The following is a 24,380-nucleotide window of genomic DNA, read 5'->3' as shown; positions in this document are numbered from 1 at the left end:
TTACGATGAATACGATAGCTGTACGATATATAGACTGCACGATTATAATATAATATACCTACCTATAATATACACACACCAGTCATGTGTATTATACATATATAAAGGTACAATCGACCGTCAAGGTTATTCAAATTTAGCGTTGCTGAAGTACTGAGGTCACACACGTATACATTATAGCAGACTTTTATAAATATATAATCCTTTCTATATTATATTGTTACACGCAAAATGTGTAGGTACCTATATATTTATATGCATATAAGCATATTATATATAATATATGACTCCATACACTTTATTATATATGTACGTAGTACGTATATAATTATTTGTGTAACATTCACGACGGTCACAGAACATAGAAGTTTAAATAAATGTATAATATGTAATTATGTTTTTAAAAATAATAAAAAGGCACTGCATATTGTACTATTGTAGTGGTCTTTTATAGTGAAGGCATTTAGTGTGAATACATATAGTGCTTACTATAGCACTTATAGCTCTAAATCCGATTCTTGTAAGTTGGTAAATACCTATATAAGTACGTATAATATGTACAGATGTACTTACAACTTATTATACTACATCATCGTACACAGACCCACCGTCCACCACCCACGCCATATATAATATCGAACGCGAAGTTGAAAAGAGAGCAAGTTGATTTAGTTATTTTTAAATTATTAGGAACGCTATAGATACCTACCGACAATACCTAGATATTAGATATATCTTGTCAAAAAAATGTCTTATACGACACATCTAAAAGAAGGTAGGTAGCTTACATTATCAAAACATTTTGATTTTTTTCTTTTTATTAAGTTGGTTTTTGTTTCCTGAAAAGTAGTGGTTTATGATTAATTCTCATTTATCCATATATATTTTCTAAATTATGATGCATGTTTTCAGAATAATTTCATTGTACCTCCGAAAAAACAGGTACTGTAGGTATTTATAAACAAGTGCAGTATAAGTCAAAATTTTAAATATCCCTGTAAAGTATTATAATTTATTAGGTATTATTAGTACCTATATAATATATAATCATGTATACAAGGTGCTCCATTTAAGTAAGTATTTAAGTGTCTCATATTATTTTGAAAAGATTACAAATAATGAAAGTATTACAAAATTAGTTTGACATTATTTTATGTTATATTATGTTATGCAATCCAAATTTATGATAAGAAATATTTTTATAATATGTCTTTCGTAGTATTCTTACCTTTAAATTTTATAACATGTCAAGTCACTCTAATATTAAAAATAACAAGAGTCAAACGGATTATTCTTAACGTAAAATTTGCCATGTTATGCGTTAGTAAGATTGATACAAGTGCAGACATAACACGCCACGTAATAGGTATTATTACCGCGCAGGTAATGCAAGCAAAGGCTTTATTATTTTTAACTAGATTTAGGTAAAATGTTTTAAAGATATTCGATAATATAAAATGTTGGTTACACGAACGCCGTCCGTTCGACATTTTCAACGTTTTTTTTTTTTTATAAAACAATAATGTGGGAAGCAATAAAGCATTCCAACGCTTTCTCACAATAAATTAAAAATAATAATACAATTTGAGTATTTGACATTATTTTTTCTGAAAAGCGATTTAATATTACTTATTAGACACATATTTTAAACTTTAAAGTCTAACTAAATACGTAATATGTCTAACGACTTAGCAAATTCGTTATAAAAAAAGCTAATCAGTTATTCTAAAGTTCTTCAGTAATTTTATTACTTAAATTATAAATTATATAAATTATTATAAATATATATAGGTATTGACCTAAAAATGTCAAATATATTATAATTATTTTTAACAATCTATAAACCTACCAAATGTATGTTTAATCGGCACACATTTCAGTGTATTAAATTATAATGCTTTATCAACTAATATCAAGTTTTAAAAATAAAAACCAACTATTTTATTATTATTTATTGTAATTACTCAAACAAATATATTATAGTTGTTATTATTATAAAATTGTCAACTGTAATATAATAATTATTAAATATCGATATAAATAATGTAATTGGTGACAATCAGCTCACATTTCAGAGTAATTAAACGTGTTATGTCTTATCAAGTTTATTAAAAATGAAGATTAGCTATAATCATTATAATTAGTTGAATATAATAATCTGTAAAACAAATATATTGTACCTATATCTATGCGGTTAAAGGCTATGAAGTTAGCACCCTCGCATCATTAAAAGAAATCCAAAGTAGTGCAAATATTTTTAAAATTAATCGTTACTAATTTTGGAATTTTCAAATCAAAATAGTATTTGTGGACATGCAATTTTCACTGTTTATATTCATATTTTCTGTTCGATAAAGATTTGTTTTGAACTGCTTACGGATATTCTCAGTTTCCAATTTTATTAGTTTTTTTTTCTATGATTGTCAATAAAACTTTATTTGTTGAGTAAAAAGCTTGAATATTAATACAAAGCTCCTAATATATTGTTTCAACGATATCTGAAAAAAATTAAAAATTCTTAGTCACATATTTTTTTTATAAGCATTTAAAGTTCAAATATTGACAAAATACGTAAAAATCACGAAAATGAGCAAATTATTTTGAGTGAAAAAATCAAAAAAAATTTTCTAAGATTTTAAAATGTAATACAAGATTCCTTATAACTTATAAGTTATAATGTTATCCACCTTTATCAAAAAAAATGTGTATAATATAGTCAAATAAATTTTTTTTTGAGCATTTGAAGTTCATATTTTTACAATATTGGATATTCACTCGATTTCTCATCTATAGCGATTTTTTTATTTTGTTGTAATTCAAAAACGAATAACCCTAGACACTTGACTACTTGAGATTCATATCATGTGTTTATTTTATCAATTCCTACACTTGATAACAATTTCAAAATATTTTGACATGTTTTGTGCTGTTCAGCTGTTGACGAACAATTTCAGATTTAAATTTTTTTAGTTTTTTTCTATAAATATCAATAAGATTATATTTGTTTGGCCAAAAAGTGTCAAAATTGTATACAAGGCCTCTGATATATATTGCTCAAATAGCAGTAGAAAAATATTAAAAATACATAGGCACAATTTTTTTTATAAGCATTTAAAGTTCGAATATTTATAAAATGTATAAAATGTTCAACTTTTTTAGCTAAGGATTGAAAATTTAAAACAAGGTTCCACGAAAATTGGATATTATACCTATATAAATTACTTTATTCACAATAATATCGTCAAATATACTTAATAATATACTAATATCATAGGCTGACTGACCGTCTTCGCTCAGAATAGTTTTTGTTTTACAGTTATACAGTGATAATATTATATCATTGAATTAAAATTTAACACCATCCAAACATTGACCTATTTGAATGTACTTTAAGGATTCATTTATTTATATCTATCTTCAATTTTACCAACTTTATTTGTCATGGAATTTACCGTCTAATTTAAATATTTAATTCCTAAGATAAAAAGATGTATGCCATTTATAAATGTAATAAATGTACCAATAATAAGTGGATTTATTTTGTTATTAGAATTTACTATTTTTTAATCAAATATCTAAGATATAATATTAATATTATAATAATGTATTATTTTAATATTGCAGTCAAGTGCAATTAGACATTTTTTTATTACATAAGTTGCAATCACCAAAGAAAAATGACAAGTGGGTAGGAAACTTTTGTTGGATACCTACAGGAACTCTCAAAATGCCTGTATACTGCTGCCATTGTCTACATTACATAAGTGAAATCCATTAAAATTTCAAGGGGGGCGGGGGCTAAAAGTTTATACATTAATGTGCCAAAGGTTCCCACACAACCAAAATAACTTTATATATATTTTTTTTTTTTTTGGGGGGGGGGGAGCTAATGGTATATTTGGTGGCTAAAAATGCCAATGCTACAGTAAAAACAAAAAGGGCCTCTAAAATATTTTTGAACCGGGGCCTCAAAATTGTAAGTGCGGCACTGCTTCCTTTAGTTCTTATCATAAGTCAGTTGTCATTACTTATAGGTATATAGGTGTAGGTAAAAAGACGTTGAATATGTAAGTATATCATTTTGAGGAAAAAACCTAAATCTATGCATACTAAATGATTTTTTAAGGAAGTATGAGCTTTTTTTTCAGAAACGATCACATGTTTTGTGATGGTTTATGCAAAACAGCAAAGACAAAAAAAATAATAATTGCAACCATTCTAGTTTAGCAATCTATCGATTTTAGGTTTTTCGTTTTCTAAATGTGTTTTATTTTTTAAGAGAATGTAAAAAAAAGTCGAACAAACTTCGTTTAGAAGTTATTGGTAAAAAATTCAAAAGGTACAATTTTTCCGTAATTTAAATTTTTTTTTTCAAAATGTGTGTTATTTAACGGTCATAGAATGATAAAATCAAAACTTTGCCATCATACTTGGTTTTAAAGTCTTTGCACGTAAACCTTGAAATTAGGGCAGTAACGACGCGCGTTATGGCATTCGTAATTTAATTGAGGTTCAACCCCTCCCATTAGTTTATATTGTAATAATGTATAGTGGTGGTGAAAATCCCAAAGGGGGGGGGGGGGGTCCACCAATTTCCACCTCGATTTCCACCGCTGCCCTGAGTAGTAGTTAACAAGAGTAGGTGTAGGGTACAGGGACATTAACAATGTGAACATTTAAATTTTATAAAATTCAAATAACTAAATACCTGAATTTTTTTTTTTTAATATTCACTTTACGGAAAAAACAGTACTTTTTACAGATTATCAAACCTTTTTTGTTTACATTCTTACATTCTATCTAAAAATTCAAGTGTTTAACTTGAATCCTACTTATGTCTAAAATCTTTTTTTTATATTTTTTTTATTTTATTAAAGTTAATTTACAATCTATACAGTTTTGTACAATGAGTAGGTTTGATTAGGAAGGTTACTCAGTGGTAACACCCAGCAAAGTGACAATACAATAACATAATTTAACAATGATGCCATAAAATCTATACATATGTTGTTTGAAACTACTGCGACGACATCATTACAGAACAATTTAATAGCTTCGCGGTGTCGCTGTTTTAATATTGCTACCCATATTTTATTATTACTATCATCTTCGTCGGCGTACACAGCGCGACGAACTCCTCGGTGGCGGCGGCATCGTATAACGACGTACCTCCATGAACGGCAACAAACACGCACACCGTTCGTCGGCGCGTCAATTTCGCCTCCACGCACCGGGTTACCGTCAAAATGGCCGATGCGCCGCCGCCGTATCCGTGTTTTTATTTATTTACCCTCACCCGCCTCGCATCGGAGTCCGATCCACCGCTACCCCCCCCCCCCGCACCATCACAAATCGCCGACCGACCCGTCGCCCCACCACCACTCGTCGCCGTGCCAGAGCATGTTATTATCGCGTGTTCGCGCGTGCGTGTGCGTGTGTGCGTGCGTTAGTGTGCGCGAGAGTTGCCGCGCGTGCGTGTGTGGTGTGTGTGTGTGCGTGAGTTTGTATGTGCACTCGCGTATGTGTGTGTATAACATTGGGTTTTATTATTGTCACCAGCGACATCAACCAACCAGCACACTGCCGTCGATCCGAATCAGTGCCATTTCGCCCGGTAAAGTGTGTTTTCTCGTCTTCGTCGCCGTTGTCGTCGCGTTATTTTCGTCGGGCAACGATCACTCGATAGTAACTCCCGTCGTCCTCGGTCATCGCGCCGTCTCATCGTTGCTACGTTATCGCGCTTTCTGGGCCGTTACAATAACGAGCGAGCGAGCGAGCGAACGTCATTCGTTCTGATCACGTTGGTTTGGACGCGCGCGCGTTAACGTTGTTGTGGTCGGCCGCCGTACCGATCTCCGTGTACTGAACATTCGCTGCGACATGCCATCACTGTAGTCACCGGTCCATACTGCCTGGCACTTTCGGTGTCCGATGACCGTCGCGCACGTTTTACAGTAACTTAGGTAAGTCCTTCGAGCTAATCCAAGCCAGAGGCTGCGTCCGTCCCGCTAATGGTCTTGTCACGTGCGTTCACAGTCCGCAGGCTGTGAAGATCATGCCACAAGAAACGACCCAACTGCAATCGGATGACACTGGCGGTGGCGAAGGAAATGGCCGAAACAAACGCAGGACTGTGCCATAACGCATGGTGACTATGCGTGCATTCGTCTAGTACCGACATTACACCACAGTGATTATAAATTGTCCATGTGAGTTGTAACGTCTGTCTAGTAACATTATGTTAAGTTTTCTCAGGTTAGGTGCGCCATGTATTACGTTAGCGTTGTGTTAAGCACGCCTTGACAACAAACAGTGTTCGTAGGTACCTACATGTTTTTATGTTTATTCCAAATCATTTTTTGACATAACGCTGATTGATGACGTCGACCAGTAATAGTCGTTAAATTACTTACTTGCTCTACTCTAAATATGCCAACATACGATAATGTTCATACCTATGGCTACCTGTGCGTTGCATTAATTTTTTTACAATTCTAAATCCAAATCCTTAGGAAGATTTTATTCTACTTCTTTATATTTTTTCTTACCATCTTTAAAAATTTTAATAGTTCGAGAAATTATGTAGGTCATTTTACAGTTAAAACAACAGAAATATATTATTATGTACTGATATGTATACATCTAACCATATCTAAGGATGATAAAAAGACAAGGATAATGGCAATGTAGATGTATATTCAATACGTATTCAATTGAACGTTGTTTTTAATAATGACTTCATATAAAGCTTTATATTATTTTTCTAAAACAATTATTATGTAGAATTGGCAAGGACAAAGGTTAAAGTCTGGTTAAAACATTAAATAATTTTTTTTTTTGATTAGTATGCGAGTAAGCCAGTTTACTCATCATATCTTATCTTAATGTATGTACCTAATTGCAGCATTACAATAATATGGCTTGCCATTTTAATTGGTAATAATAATTGAATTATTGATTTGATTTTGAGGATTTTTGAAACTTTATATTCGGTGCTTATTGGTTATCTTCCCAGTTAGGTATCTGTGATTACTACCGTAGTCTTAGATTACCTGTGGTACGGGTTATCCATGTTCAGTTAACCACACTCTTTTAATATTTACAATTTAATCAGTAACCACTATAACAGTGTCGGCTTGGCACACCAAAGGCACATGGATCAGTTTTTTAATGTATACCTATGCAATTTTTAGTAATATGGATTATAATATAAAATGTACCTTTATTATAATCATTTATAAACTATTATATAATTTAGTAAAAATACGCTTCATGATTAATAATTATAAATTAATTGCGCACATTCATCACAATAAATAAATAAATAACCAAAATATATACAACAGTATAACACTAAAGATAGCGAAAACTATCTAATTAGTTTGCTGTGGCGCCGTGGCGGCAACAACAACTGACAAAACGCGACTGTAACATCATTGCAGTTGTATTAACAAATCATAGCTGAATATTATGCAGTCGACAATATTTTTGTAAATAACTATTGCTTATGGGCTGCGAGAAGACAATATTTATAATTTATAAATATTAACATTAAATTACTATATATGTATATCTAATATTAACGCAAAACCTGACGTAGGGAATAATTCGTTTAACAATCAACTATGATACTATTGAAACATGAAAACTATAAAACAATAAATAATAATTATCAATAATATTACAGTTTACATAGAAACAAAATTACAAAAACTAAAATTCATATTTTTATTATAGAATTTAAACCTTGAAGACAAAATATACATAATAGCATAATATTATTTAAGTAAACTTCCAAAAGTAGATGTCTTATCTTCATCATTATTATATATATTATTTATATATAAAAATATATATAGTAGACATATAGACATATATTGTACATCATAGTATCATACATATTTTTATATGCAATATTTGCATGATCGCTGAATTCAACAACGGGGCTCCTGCAGGGTCGGTAAGTGGGGCCCTCCTTCAGTTGTCTGAGCCATTGCTTTTGAAGCAAGAGATAGAACCTTACTTAACCTACAGTACCGCAATTATTCCAAAAAACTTCCTTCTACTTGTTACAATGTTACTATTATAATTGTTACTTGGCACTTGCACTAGTATGCACTTCTATTGTGGGAGATAATAGGTAAGCATCTGATTATTGGCCTAATTTTTAAGACCTTATTATTTTTCTTTACCTTTTAACCCCAAAACTATAGCCCTCCCCCAAAAAAAAAAAAAATTAAAAAAAAAAACGTAGAGGCCCCGCCCGCGTTTGTGTCCTAGCGCCCATGGCTAGGCCGACACTGAACTATAAGTAATATTCGAGGTAATATTATATTATTGGTTTTATTCAAACAATTTTACAAATTGTTAGCTACGAACCAATTTTGATTGTGAACATTTAGTTTGTTCAATAACAAATTGTTATTTAAATTGATTGTTACACTTAAAATATGTCATAACCATCATATTCATCCATTTCTTTTGCCAAAATCAGACAAAAATAAAACCTATAACTTAATGACATGATTATTGCTACAATTTCTAATTAAGTGTTAAATCCCATTATTTTGAAACAGTTTCACTTATTCTATCTTAGTCGTCAGACAAGTTCCATAAATCCAAAATTGCATTTGCCACAAAAATACAGTTTTAAACATACAGTTGCACAACTCTATGAAATAAATGGACTCTCATAATTGCATTATCATAAGAATTAAAAACTATTAGGCGCTCTTTGTGTGATATTTTTGAAACATTAACTTAAGCAACCATAGACTGTACAACAGTTTGCCGCTTGGATTCACTACAATCTACGGCCTTCTATTAGATTAATTACTAACTTGCCTTATTACATTGTTCGGTACTTTCCTGTTATACGAGACTACCCTATTTTGTTCAATATCACAATCCTGTTATCTAAGACTACCAAAGTTATACTTTCCTGTTATACGAGACTACGGCTATTATCTCGACTATCACCCAAGACTACTTTCGTTATAGCGACTACCTATCTTAGCTGATATTATAGCTGAATTAAAATAATACTAAATAAGCTGCGATTATATATCTATCATTACGTATATACCTAATTAGTTTTTGTAATTGGTGTTTCCCGCGGCAAATTTGGTATATTAGAAATAATTATTATGTATTTAATTTTTTTTTATAAAATTTGAATGTGGCCATCCCCACAATACATAAATTATTAATTATTTTATTTGTGGATTTATTATTTTGCAGTATTATTATTATTATTTTATTGTTTTCCGTACCTACGCCACGCGTAATTTGGCACTTAACCGTGTAAAATACATTACAAATAATTACTATGTATTTAATTGTTTTGTTTATTTCATTTTGACCATCCCCACAATACATATTATTAAAAAATATATCAAAGAAGGCAAGAAAATTAAGGTAGTCTCGTAAAACTGGAAAGTACCATTTTCGTAGTCTTAGATAAAAGGATTGTGATATTTCACAAAGTAAGCGTGGTAGTCGCGATAACATCTGTAGTCTCGTTTAACAGGAAAGTACCCATTGTTCTGTGCTTTATCGCAAAACATATTGAATGGTCCATATGTAATAAGCAATTTAATATTGGAGTTGTGTCACCAGTATATCTAAAACCGTGCACAAAAACAACATTAAGTATCTATCTAATGATCAAATAATTTAAAATCATAACTGACAGGTGATATAATATAATATAAATAATACTATTTTTTTTTGTACCTACATAATCAATAAACTATATGTTATCAATAAGTAGGTACCATTGATAGTAACTGACAACTGTAGTCGAAATAATCTGTAACTTATCATAAACTTATAACAGCAAAACCTAGATAACTTGAATCAATTGGGAAAAAATAAGGTTTGAGTTTTAGAAAAATGTTAGGTGTACCTATATTGAAATGCAGGGGTCAAGACATTTCTTCAGGTTATCAAAAATTTGACTTATAGATGTTTGAATTATCAAGGTTCCACTGTATTTAAGTAACATAGGTAGATTAGGTACAATATATAGGTAGTAGGTATAATATAATATGGGTGGCCAACATATCAAAAACAAATTCAATCCAACCAGACTAATAAATTGAGTGTTTTCTAAACTAGTGAATATAATATGGTTTTTAAGCAGGTACCTATATAATAATTTTATTATATTATTACTAAGCGTTTCACGTCAACCGAGGTTATGGGGCATATTTCATATTTGATATATTAGATGGTGCAAATTCAATATCCATTTATGGGTTTTCATTTGTGTTTAGAAGAATATTTCTAATAGTTTTTGTTTTGTAATCCAAAATTTTTAGCTAGTATATCATTTTATTTATTTTTTATTATCACTCCAGATTCTTCTTGGACTTCATTAGTGTATTGCTAGGCTTTCAATTATTGTGAGATTCAATGTTTTTAATTTTTTAATGACCAAAATACAAAAATTTGCTAAAATATATTCTAAATTATTTTTCAGCTCGTTATTTCGCATAATATTGAGCATAATATCTTTTGCTTTTGCAATAGAAATTGCATTCTCCGAATCAAGATTTGAAATTACGTCTTAAATTTTTTCAAAATTGTTTGAATAGTATTTAATTGCTGCTATGTACCCCACCGAGTAATGATTGGCTCAGAAGGATGGCATAAATTAGGATATAACTCCTTCAATTTTACTACCTACTCTACAGGAGCTTTAGGGATACTTTTACGTTGGTAAAGTCGAAAAACTGATAAAACAAAATTTCCAATAGAATTATGGTTATTTTTAACATTTCTGGAAATTTAATAAGTGTCTACATTTATAAAATATGAAATATTTGTCAAATATGTATTTGTTAGTAAAATATTTTAAAACAGCAAAACTGAGCTTTAATGAAATTGTACAATTGCAAATTTGCACACTAACTACCCACCAATTTTTTGCTAACTGATTATATAGGAAAATTGTGCCTTATAAACTTCACTTAAACCAGGGTGTCACAAACATTTTCCAACAAGTGAGCTTCATTAAACATTTTAAGTTAGTGTCACTAAAAAAATTTGTAAAATTATTCATGCATTATTGTACACGAAATACTTATAGAAGAAGGATTTAAAATCAAATCATTTTTACTGTACCTAAAGTCATTTTATGTTTTAATATATTAATACAGTAGAAGCCACTTATTAGGAACACGGATAATTGATACAATCACGTTATTGAAACAAAATGTGTAGAGACTACTACAGGCAGAGTTCGTGTATTTTTATATAATACTAATAATTTAATACTTTAACTTTTTTTCTAAAGGATACATATTATTATTTATTAAATAAACCAAAAAAAAACCCAATATTCACTTGGATTTTAGACTGTTATAAACATATGTTTTATTTGATTTAAACAATGAACAAAACGTTTAAAACATTCATGTTTGTGTTTTAAACATAACAACCCTGACTACAAGAGAAACATATAGCCTATTAGAAACAATCGATTAATTGACACATTTAACCTTGGTCCAAATGTGTTCCTAATAAGCGGCTTCTACTGTAGTTAAAATATTATGCAACAATTTCAAACATTTTTATTTTATTAACATAGTAATAATAAAAAAAAATTAACTTAAATTTAAACTGTATTTTTCACAGACACATTAAAAACTTGAAAAGTTGCAAATGCAATCAAGTCCTAATTATGAGTTGTAATCTATATACCTACCTAATTATTGTTATCATAATTTAATTATTAAATTTGTTGGTTGTAAGTTAAAGGTAGGTTGAACAATTTTTAAACAATTTTTTTCTAATACATTTTTTTATTTGCGTTATTACTTATGAATTCAATGATGAATCATGATTTTATTTCAAACAGGTCTGTACCTAACACAAATATATTTGTTTAATATATTGCTTTAATATTTGTTACCTACATAATAATTGTCCATTGTACATATTGTATGTATTCAAAAATTTCACACGTTTACCATTAATAATTTTGTAAACAAATTGTATCATATTAATTTTAAAATGTTCTTATAGGAGTGTAAAATATTTATCATTCAACTTGAATTAAATAAAAATGAAATAAAAATTGTATGCCTTATTGTCTTTGCCAAACTCTAAAGTTTAATTTATATATATATATATATATATATTGTACCTACCTATATAATGTTCATAAAACATATTTTCTCTTACTCTTATAATTTATTTTAATATGTTCATGTTCAATTATATAAACTGTGATTTATGATGGTATTTAGTGTTATCTAAGATAGGCTTAAGATAAACATAATATTATTATATAATATGATATATATATATATATAAAAACTTAAAAATAACATAATGTGCAATATAAATTCTAACTTCTTACATCTATCCTTCGAACTCATTTGTTATCAATACTGTAAATGTAACTCACGATAGAGTTTGTCTTTGAAAAAATATTTTAGTGTTTCATGTACCCGATAAACTTTAAGTGATTTATACAAAAATATGGATTCAACCTCTCCGGCACTAAATGTAAACCTTTGGGTAGTTTAAATTCTAAACCTTGTCCAATTTTGATTGAATTATTGTCATCAGTCGATGGTTGTCAGAGCAAAATCAAATCTTTGAAAAATTTAACACTCCATCTGGTGTAGGTACCCCAAATTAGTAATTTATAATTATGATATATAATGCCGTCATAAAGAAAAATAACTTCTAATTATTTTAACCTTATAAAATTGTTCACATTCATATTTTAGTAGTTATTTTATCAGAGGACTTGAGCTTCACTGTACATATTTACCTATTTAGTAGCAAAGCTATTGTAACATAGAATTTTTTTAAAAAAATTTCTCCGAATTTAATAATCCTAATTGTTATGATCTTGCAAGATCTGTTCTTGAGTTTGGCTTTATTGTCTTAAAGATAAACTTGAGAAAGTTCAAAGACGATTTTGTGAATGGAAATAGTTTGGTTGGTTATCCAGTAAAAGATGTTGCCATAATATGTCAAATCTCTACCTTAAATCTAGGTGGCTAAATACAGATGTATCATTTATCTATAAACTACTAAATAATAAGATACAGACTATCCTGATCTACTGGAATAAATTTGTCTTTTAAAAGAGCCAGTTTATAATGCCTGTCAGTTTCAATTATTTTTACTAATTCAGACAAGAATAATGTTGTTATATACAGTCCACTTAACTGTATGATAATTTCTTGTAATAGCATTTTTAATTTTAATTTTTTTCTATGATAATCTTAAAAAATCAAAGATATACTTCTTAGTTTCTAAAAATAATTTTTTCTCTTTATTAATATTTCATTTTACAATATATCTTTATTAATTTCATCTATTACTAATTATTATCCTTCTTTATTACATTGAATAAATATCCTCTTGTATCTATTCTTAATTATTGTTAATTTATGTTGTATGCACGCTGTATTCTGCATATGTATTTCTGTACTTCATTGCCCTTCAAGGGCGGCACTTAATAAATAAATAAGTAAAATAAATAAATGTATACAACAAAATATATGCAATAAAAATAAAATTTAAAAAAGAGTTATTTTTAAAATTTATGATTTGGCTGAAAATATGTTTGGTACTTAAATTTAAAATCAATTGATTAGATGTGACTTAAATTTATTCCTCACTAATGTTTGAATAAAACTAATTGATAAACTAAATCATTTAATTTATACTTACACAACTTTGGTTGTTTAATGACCATTAGTGCCTACCTATTTAACTAATGTGGTTAATATTCTATTTAAACAGCTCCACAAGATTTATTATCACATAAGCTCACGCGTGTGATGATCAAGGAGAAGCAATACATCGAAAACAAGTCTTCATCATTTAGTAGTGAAGGGGACCCTAGTGCCGGGGATGATAACCAAATGATAAAAACACCAGATAATAATAGTGGTGAACTACATCACGATTTGGACAGAATTATCAAAACCGAATCTGATATGACAGCTTTAATAGATAATGCTGGCGGGGATGTAGCTGATAATAAGAGTGGTGTTGGTGGAAGTGCAAGTAGCAATACTTCTCCAGGTTCTTCTAACACTGATCAAAAACAACAGCTAATGTCAAATGATATTTGCCTTAGTCAAAGTGAGTTAAAATTCTAGATTATTTCCTTAAAAAAAAAAAAAAAAATGCTGGTACTAAAATTATTATACGGTTTCTTCAGTTAAGCACGAAGATACCAGTAATAACAGTGGCATTAAAGTAGAAGATAACAATACTACAAGTACAACGACAACTACTGTTGAATCTGACTTTGGTATGACTTTTATTATTTTATTTAATTTTAGACATTAAACAATATTTTTTTAGAATCGTGCGATCGAGTTGTACTATCTTCAATGAGTAGTGGCAGCGGAGGGCCATCAGATTTAATTGATGGTTCTGGTGGAGTACAACCATTAATGAGCAATGTCTTAGGTGCAAATGCTGCGGGAAACAAACAATCAAATACAACTAGTGGAAATATGGATGCACAACAACAACAGTACATGCAACAACAAAGTCAGATTTTTGTATTTTCCACGAGCTTAGCAAATAAATCAGCTGAATCTGTATTATCTGGCAATTATCCTACTATCATAGCTTATCATTGTGCTCAACCACGAACAAAAAAATTCCTAGAGGTATGGTGAAATATTTTTAAATGTCCACTGAAAATTCCTGATTACTTTTATAAAAATAAAATTTGACAAATTTTTAATTTTATTAGAAACATCCATTAAAAGTTAACCAGTTTAATAGACAAAACCCTGGACAGTGGATGAATAATGTGGTTGCATCTCAACAACAAATGAAACATCAACAACAACTTAACAAAGGTATGGCTCCTCATGGCGGACAACCAAAATATGGCGGTGGTACTCCTTATTCAAGAGCAATGAAAAACAACAATAGTCCATCAGGGGCCTCAATGGAAAATCCAATGATGCAACAACAACCTGGAGCAAGAATGCCTATGTGGAATCATCATCAGGTATAGTTTTAATCAAGCATATCTAATTTATATTCAATATTTGTTTTAGTTTACATATGTATTAATATAAGTTTCAATGTATCATCATGACGTTACTGATTACTAAATGTTATAACCAGTGCCATATAGTAGGCAATGTAGGCACAGAACTGTTAAAGTCACAAAACCAACCCACAGTACTTAAAATTGTCTTATTGGAAAATCATTTTTGTTTTGAATCGTGTTAGTAAATAAAATTATAATACAATATATTAAGGAAAATAATTGTGAATTTGTGAAACTCAAGAATATTAGGCATACATATTCAAATTATAGTATGTACACCAGCAGAATTATAATCAAAGGTAAGAAGTACAATATTTTCATAATGTACTTTACTATCTTTGGTATATTGGGCATAAAATGTAGGCTAGGTACGTCATTATTTTAAGTTACACAAATCAAAAATGCATGTACCAACAAATTTATTTTTTCTGAATCATAGCTATTTTAATACTCAAGTTTTACATTAAACAAAGTTAAAATACCTATAAATTTTTTTTTAATTTTCTGGTTTTCTATGCTATTATCATAAAATTATTATTTTATTGAATTTAAATAAACTAATATGTTTTGTAATTTTTATAATAAATAATATACATAATTTACTATGGTTGAGATGATTTAAAATAACTATATACAATTAGAATAATTTACTTGTGTTTGACAATTTTTTTTTAGGAATAGGGTTTCTATTTATCATAATGATTAATATTTTTAGTACAAAGTGTAAAAAAAAAATTATGTACGCTTGTTTAAAAATACAATATTAATGTAATATCTATTGCTTATATCTCTCATGCATTTACTATAGCAAAATAACTTTATACTTTCCTCATGCAAAATATAACTATGTATATTGGGTAAAATTAATTTTAAATATTGAAAATATCTTACAAAGGGAACATTATTTATTGTGCTGTATATTTACCTATTTTAATGTTACATTGACCTAGTTCAAATAATTATGAGTTATGATCATAGTAATTTTGAGTAGTCCATTAATTATGTCTTCTGATTTACATTAGGTATTTCACGCCAGTAGGTTATTCATTTTAAAATGCCATAATGATTTAGAATTATTGATTTCATAGAACTTATTTTTAATCTTCTTAAATTATTATACTAGCAAATTTAATAAAAATTATACACTTACCTAATACATATTATTAGGAAAAATAAATTTTAATAAATATAAAAACTATCAATTGTTGTGCTTGAACTTGAGCATAATATCATAATATACTTTTAATACTAGCTTAAAAATAAAACAGTGTACATAATTGGTAATTTTTATTTAATAACAAAAATAAATGGTACCTGTAATATGGAAGATCTAAAAACTTTTGGTATGACATTTGTTTGTTAACTATGTAATGTAATATGTATTTTGTTATCATTTATCATAAAATAATTTTTCAATGTTATGAATACAATCAGCTCTGATTTTGATTATTTTAAAATTATTAAAGTGAGTCAATAATACAACCCGGCACCTCTTATACAAAGTAAGTCCAACATTGTAAACATATCACCAGGTTTTTTTTTTATTTTATAAACCAGTGATCACATTAGACAAAATCACTGGATTATTGTAATATTTGTACAGGGGATTTTATTATATAAGATGATTTATTATTATTATATCTTAACAGCTATTAGTGATTACAGATAGGTAATATTATACGCCAGAACTTAAATTTTTCAGTAATAAAAACATTTCATTTTAATTTTTTTTAAATATTAAAATACATTATTATTGTGAAATATCAATTGTTGTGAATAATCACAAAAATAAAGTATTTTTTGTATAACATTAATATAAAATTGATATTATCATCTAAATGTGTTTCTAATTTTGTAAGAATAACAATAAAACATATAGTAGTGACATATTACAGTTATTCCGTGTTAAAAAGTTAAATTTTAGTGACATTAATTACTCTTCATTATTTTAATTTAGTCAGGATCTAATTTTAGACTTTACCTTTTAAATTTTACTTTTACAACAATAATAATAATATATTTCACCAATAACAGGAATGATTTACAATGGACATTAAACCAATAAGGTGGTAAGTCTACCTCACAACTATTGACTGATTATTTTATTTTAGTTTGGGCTAAACAAAGTTTTAAACACGGGTAACTTATAAATAACTTGAATCAACCATGTTAAATAGATTTAGTGTGTTATACCTTTTTGCGTTGACACAGGTATACTTAAATCTAAAGTATATCATAATTTCATAATTTATAAATCAATAATTATTCATTCAGTATTCACTAATAATAATATGAAATTTTATTTTAAACTGGGAAAGTCTTAAAAATTTTTAAAATGTACTTATAAACAAAATCATAATAATATTTGTAATAAATAATAAAGTATGTGTGATAAAAATAATAAAATAGAAAAATATATTTAAAATAGTAAATTATAGTCCCTAAATAATCAGGGAAGATTCAATGATAATCAGTATTTCAGTTAATATAGTAATTATTTTTAACATCCCCTTATTTCACAAGGTTTCTAAAACCTGAGTAACTATCAACATCATGATGGTTCCCATAGGGTAGATATTGCCATGAATGGAAAATAGTGTTGTATTCCACAATATTTTTTTGTAAATTATTATATGTTTTTATTTTATATATTAAACTGAAAAAATTCATCATTTTATTTTTAAGGGAAATAATATCAATGATTCTGGACCCCAACAGCTACAACATCCTTCAAATCATAATATGATGGGATCGATGTGCGGTCCTGGTAATAATGGTATCATGGGTATGTCGAATCATGGTGGGGGAGGACCAATGGGTCCTGGAATGTTAATGAACAGCAATAATTCAAATCAATCAATGATGGGTCCTGGTCCTGGTTCAATGATGAATCAGCATGGTATTTATTTGAAATTATTTTAGTTTAAATGTTCTTACTAAAATAACTATTCATTTTCAATTTTAGGAAATTTATGTTCTATGGGGCCAGGTAGCGGTGGTGGGATGCCCATGAATGGTATGGACTTGGATTTAATGGATCATCACAACCCACATCATCAACAACACCACCCAAATCCACATCACCCATCTAATATGATGGATGGGGGTCATAGACCAATGATGGGCGGTGGTCCTCATCATCCACATCATCCTCCTCCACATCATCCTTCTGGTGCACTTCATCATAGAGGTTCTCTCGGAATGGGTGGGCCACCTCACCACCATGGTATGTCTGACATGATGACTATGGGTGGCCCTAATAAATGTCAACCATCCTCAATGGATAGTCTTATGTCATCATCTAGTGGACCACCAGTATCAGTACCTTCAGGCCCTGGTGGTTCACCAGGTGGCCACAATTCTTTAGCTTCTATGATGCCATCTTTAGCTGATTTTGATGATCCTATAGGTAGTGGAAACTCGTCCCTAGGAGCAACATCACACCATTCATTAACTGGTGAGTTTTTCATTGGAAACCATAAACCACATTCACAAATATTTCACAGATCATTATAGTATAATACATTATATTTATATTAACAAGTACATAAACAGTTATAGAAGTCTAATGATCGTATGCATAGTCAATTTGTATGATAAAAATTGACTATGCATACTGGCATAAAAGAGTTAGCAAGCCTAAAAAAAATGTAAGATGTTAAATGTACTTAATGTACTTAATTTACATACTAAAAAAATACATTATATGAGCTTTAAGTTATCTGTTCTTTATTTTGTTGCAAGTTGATGTATATTTATTAGTATAAACATAATAAGCTGTAAAGAAAAAAAGTTATTTTTTTTTAATTAAGTTATTAGGTACCCTTTTAACTTTGTTTTTTAAAAATTGTACATATTTTATAATACTTTAATTTTGTCATAGGTGTTCAAGTACCTGATGAAAATTTGACTCCACAACAAAGACAACATCGTGAAGAACAACAAGCGACTTTACGAAAACTTCAACTAGTGTTATTTCCCGAAAACTCAAATAGTGGCGGAGGACCTTCTCAACAGCAACCCCCGCCTGTTACATCGTCTTCTTCTTCTGTTGGAGGTCCGTTAGACAATTGCAGTGGAAGTGGTGGTATGGATGATTTAATGCCATCTATTGATGATGATTTAGATGTAGATGCTGTTGTAACAGCTGCAGCAGCAACTAATTCTGCCGGTGACCTCTTATTGCCACCTAAAACACCAACGTCATGTTCATCTGATTGGCCAAAATCAATGTTTGGCAATGAAGACGAGAAGAAGAAAGATAATGGAGGACGGTGTGGTCCACCACCTTCTTACCATCAAACCGTTGCTCGATCTGCTAGCGTTCCTATTGTTTCCGTACCAAGTTGTAGCCCCAACTCACCATTAGCTGGCAATGGTACTGGAGTAACAAATACCAATTTGTCATTGCCATCTCCTCGTACATGTTCAGCACTTAACTCTCCAGCTGGTGGTCGACCATCTTCAAATATGAGCCCTACTGCTGTACGATCTCCTGGTAGCAGTGGATCAAGACTACAATCCAGTAATCCAGGTACACCAGTTCATATGTCGCCTGGTCACAATTCTTGTTCATCTATGAAACAACAAAAAGGTCCAATGTCCAATGAATTTTCACCCTCATCTAACATTGCTACTCCGGGTCAACCTAGTGGTGGTGGTCAACAATCTCCTGGTATATAGTTAACTATAAATTAAATTATTTTATTTTGTAACTTATTATTTATCATTACATTTTTAGACGGATTATTTTGTCACAACAATAAACAGCTATCTAAAAGGGGAGATGAACCTAATCTAATGCCTGTTCCTTCTCCTCAGCACATTCAGTACCTTAATACATTTGATGGCCAAGAACTTACCATTCAAAAACAACCTAATACAGGTTTAAAAGATTCATCATCCTCTACTACTACAACTACTTCAACAATGTCCCCCTCGTAAGTCAATCTAGTTTAATTGTATTTATAAATAAAATAATAGAATATGATCAAATCTTCATAAAAATATCAAATGTTCAGTTAATACAAATATCATTATAATTAAATAATAATCATAAAATGTCAACAAACAATTTGTTTACTATTTATGGTTTATTGGAACTAATAATATCTTAAATTCAATCAATTCTATAGTTGGTTTAAATGATCTTGTTATTAATTTTATGTGGATATTATTTCACGAACTTGTTTTATTATAAAAATAATTCACATTTTGTCTTTATTCTTTTATATTCTAATTTCAATTAAAGATTTCATGACATTTTTCTTATAATATATATTTAAAAAATAATAATTGAAGAATTGATTAATATTGATTTTTATTTGTGAGATTTGAGACTAGGACATTTAATTGCATGCCTATTATTAATTGCTTTATTTTGTATTTATTTACAATACATTTAATAACCAATAATATACACAGAAGAGTTTGAATTGTATATGAATTTGAACTAAATTTATATTATTAACTGATAAACTCTGATATAGACAAATGTTTTTTTATTTTATGTAATTGGAGGTAATATGCTTATTTTAAATAAATTATGCAATTGTTATAAATCATTCTAATATAGTTATGTTTTCATTTCTTAGAGTCCCTACATCTCAAAACAATATGGACATGATAATGACTGATTCGAATATGAAATCGTATAATATTGTTCGTCCTGGTGACATGCCTTTAAACCCTTCTGCAGCTGCCGCAGCAGCAGTTGCAGCTGGTCTTCAAACATCACAACAGCAACCAATGAAACATTTTGATCCGATATCTTCTTTGGCTCAAATGAACCAACAATTAGCTAATAATGTCGCTGGTGGAGGATCATCTCCGATTGTTAACCATGGTGGTGGAGTACCTTCTTTACATCATCCTGGTGGTCCAGGACATCATCATCCTGGAGGTGGAATGATGTCACCTTTCGGTGGAGGAGGTGGTCCACCAATGCACTTGATGGCTGGTAATAGTGATCCTATGTGTGGTCCAATGGGAATGGGTAGTGGTGGAATGCACGACAGTGGAATGAGTGGTCCTCCTGGTAGTAGTGGTCGAATGATGTATGGTCCAGGACCAGGGATCGGACAAGGACCACCACCGCCAGGTCCTAATGGAGGTGGAATGTCGATGGGACCAGGAGGTGGATTACCAATGGGAATGCCTCCAATAGGTGGAGGTAGGAATGGTGGTATGATGATGAATTCCTGTGTTAGTGGTGGTCCATTATCACCAAAATCTTCATCAATGATGCAACAACAACAATATCAACAGCAACAACAACAAAGATTAATGCCTAGGATACCAGCAGGAGGTGGACCCGGAGGCTTATATAATGGTGGTGCTAATATACAAGTGAAACCTAGTGCACCCAACACAATACAATACTTACCCAACAATTCTAGAGGTGGCGGTCCTAGAGGTGCTCCTCCACCTCCTCAAAATCAACAACAACAGCAACAACCTGGCTTAGATTTTTTGCAAAGGTTTTCTGGTGGACCTGGTAATGGAAATCCATTGTCTAATCTAGATGGAAAAGTACCTACTCATAATTTACAATATTTTCCAAATTCTGGTGGCGGCGGTTACAATAATAGTAATGGCGGTGCCGGAATTAATGATATGATGTGTGGTAGTGGTGGTCCTCCTGGCGGAGGTGGTATGGGTGGTATGCCCCCTGGTGGTCCAAATAATAGTCGAGGAATGATGCGTGGTAATTCAGCGGGTATGATAAGACTAGGAAGTGGTAACAGCGGAATGGGAATGAGTGGTAGTAACTATAATGGAGGACCTTCGGATAATATGTTTGGTGGTAGTGGACCTCTTCATCATCCATCAACAGGTCATCCACAACAACAACAAATGATGATGATGGGAGGTGGTTCAGGAGGCCCTCCACCTCAGCAACATAAAGGTGGAGGAATGATGGGTGGACCAGGTCCTCCAGATGCTACACAACCTTTACCACCATCAATGGGTGGTGGAGGTGGTCCAGGACCGGGTGGTGGTCCTGTAGGATTTAGAGGTCCACCTGCAACAAATTCATTCATCGGTCCAACTACAGCAGATCCAAATTACGCCCAGCAATTTCATAATTTCCAGCAACAATTATATGCCACCAATACTCGAGGTGGAGGTGGAGGAGGAGGTCCATCAGGACCTGGCGGAGGAGGACCTCAACAATTTTTTGTGTCGAAGTAAATAACAATAATTTGACTTTTTCCAAAGCAATAACAATTATTTATATTAGCAAATTATGTGTGTTGTATTATTAATCCTCTCCCTTTTTTTTAATTATATTTTTTTAAGCTGCCTCCCAATTGTATAAGATTAACAGCAGACTGATAATCCTTAAAGATAATTATTTTTATGTGTATTCACTTTGTTTTCAAATAACACCCAGAAATTTAAGTTTGAAAATAATGTAAAAAAAAAAATAGTTAATTTGTGCGTATATACAATATAAGTATTATTAAAATATATGTATATAATATATATATTTATACTAAAACTGTATAGACGTGGACATTTATAATGGAAAAATAACAAATAATCCGTCTCCACCACTGCTACTACAATTTAATAATTTATTATTATTATGATGATTATTATTATTATTATTTTTATTATTATTATTATTATTATTATTACATTATTATATTATTATATTATTATTAATATAAAATTATCGTAAATGATTTATTTTGTACGCCAACTTGAACACAGCAGCAGCAATAATGAGGGAGTGGGCGTGTTAGAGACCTCAATAATAATATATATTTTTTTTGTACATTTTATTATTATGATTATTATGACGCGCCACTCCAGTGTAATATAAACAATTATTATAATTATAACAAATGTGTTAAATAATTATTGTAGTTAATTTTTTCAACTAGTTGCAATTATTGAATAATATATATATTTTATTATATTGGAAATTGTATTCCAATATAAAAACTGCAATAATGCCTTTCTATTAACATGATAACCTTTAAGCCATATTAAAATGAAAGGGAAAAATACTTACATAATCTATTAAAAATACGAAGTACAATATATGCATGCTTAAAATAATGACATTCCAATGTTTTTTGAAAAATATTGATACAAAAACATAATAATGGATTGTTAAAAACTTTGTGCAAAGTATGTACAGTAAAAAAAATAGTAGTAATTTAATTAATAGTTATTCTAGCCAACTATTCAGTTTTGTCACAAAAAATAATTGTAATAATATCCACAAACAGTGTATTATGTGATTTAAATTGTACTTTAAGGTAAAACAAGTTGCCTTAACATTGGTATTATTATATTACGATTTGTTATTATTCAATTCATCAATTGCAAATATGTTTTAAAACATTTGATTTTTTTAACAGTCAAAATATTTCGTAATAAATTGGTTCTGATTATGCCTGTCATAGCATTAATTAAATGTTGTATTTAACTTGTTAATTTATTGTATTCAAATTGAATCTTTAATTTCAGATACTTATTGAAAATTTATTTTGTAGCTCAACTTAGGACTATAATATACTTAGTTTATATAAAATGTTAAATTGAATTACTTATTACATGGCTTAAATTTAAAATAAATCATTTTTACGTTTTCGGATATTTAAATGACATACAATTTTAATGTTTATCGTTATTATACTTTTAAACGTCTTTTGATTTTTAAATTTATTGTTTTTATATTTTTAAACGTCATTTTAATTGTTTGTTTTCTGTTTAACATTTAATTTTTTTTCATATAAATTATATTATGATTTTTGGTATAGATAGGTAATTAAGTACACTTTGACGTACCTAAGAATTATAGAATTATCAAATTAGTAGAATTTGTTGTCCAGGATAGTTTATATTGAATCATCCTAGAATTTTTAGCAAGTAGCTATAACTTGCAAGTTAGTGTTAGTCTAGGTGTGAAATTGAAAGATGAAAAAATAGATTTTATTAAAAACAATATATAAATATATTTTAACTATAACACAACTTGAAATGACATTATAATGTTAATGTTATATAAGTATTTAGTAGGTAGGTAGGTAGGTACACCAAACCACGCGTTTGTAGTTTTGTATCTTATTGAAATTTGATTTACAGAAATAAACTAATATTCTATTAAATTCAAACAAGAATAAAGTATTTCAATAATATAAATTACTGTTAACATAGGTTTTCCGACTTCGAATTGTTCATAGTTATAACTTGTAAGATTCATACTTATATACACTACAAGATTTAAAAACAATAGTTATGTTAAGTTCAACATAAAAAAAAAGCTAAGGTTATTTGCAATTTTTTATGTTACGTTTATTGCTTATTTTTAATA

General features: G+C 29.6%; 1 protein-coding gene across 5 annotated transcripts; it reads left to right on the top strand.

Annotated features, from left to right (window-relative positions):
• The first annotated feature begins 5,490 nt into the window (after positions 1–5,490).
• Positions 5,491–22,620, top strand: LOC100169459 (protein BCL9 homolog). 5 transcript variants are annotated; one of them, XM_008191535.3, is made up of 11 exons: positions 5,492–5,963; positions 6,037–6,209; positions 13,771–14,115; positions 14,195–14,287; positions 14,341–14,654; positions 14,741–15,004; positions 17,735–17,948; positions 18,015–18,506; positions 18,933–19,724; positions 19,791–19,989; positions 20,644–22,620. In XM_008191535.3, the coding sequence occupies exons 3-11, from the start codon at positions 13,809–13,811 to the stop codon at positions 22,241–22,243; spliced, it is 4,275 nt and encodes a 1,424-aa protein (XP_008189757.1). In that variant the 5' UTR covers positions 5,492–5,963; positions 6,037–6,209; positions 13,771–13,808; the 3' UTR covers positions 22,244–22,620. The 5 variants fall into 5 exon arrangements, with proteins under 5 accessions (XP_016665052.1, XP_008189757.1, XP_008189759.1 ...); XM_008191537.3 differs by having other exon boundaries at positions 5,492–6,209; positions 18,015–18,275; positions 18,459–18,506; XM_008191536.3 differs by having other exon boundaries at positions 5,492–6,209; positions 18,933–19,106; positions 19,176–19,724.
• Positions 22,621–24,380: the final 1,760 nt, after the last annotated feature.

This window comes from Acyrthosiphon pisum, chromosome X, assembly GCF_005508785.2.
Source record: "Acyrthosiphon pisum isolate AL4f chromosome X, pea_aphid_22Mar2018_4r6ur, whole genome shotgun sequence".
In the NCBI taxonomy this organism is placed as follows: domain Eukaryota; kingdom Metazoa; phylum Arthropoda; class Insecta; order Hemiptera; family Aphididae; genus Acyrthosiphon; species Acyrthosiphon pisum.
Note: the sequence above shows the minus strand (reverse complement) of the source record. Positions and strands in the feature narration are given on the sequence as shown.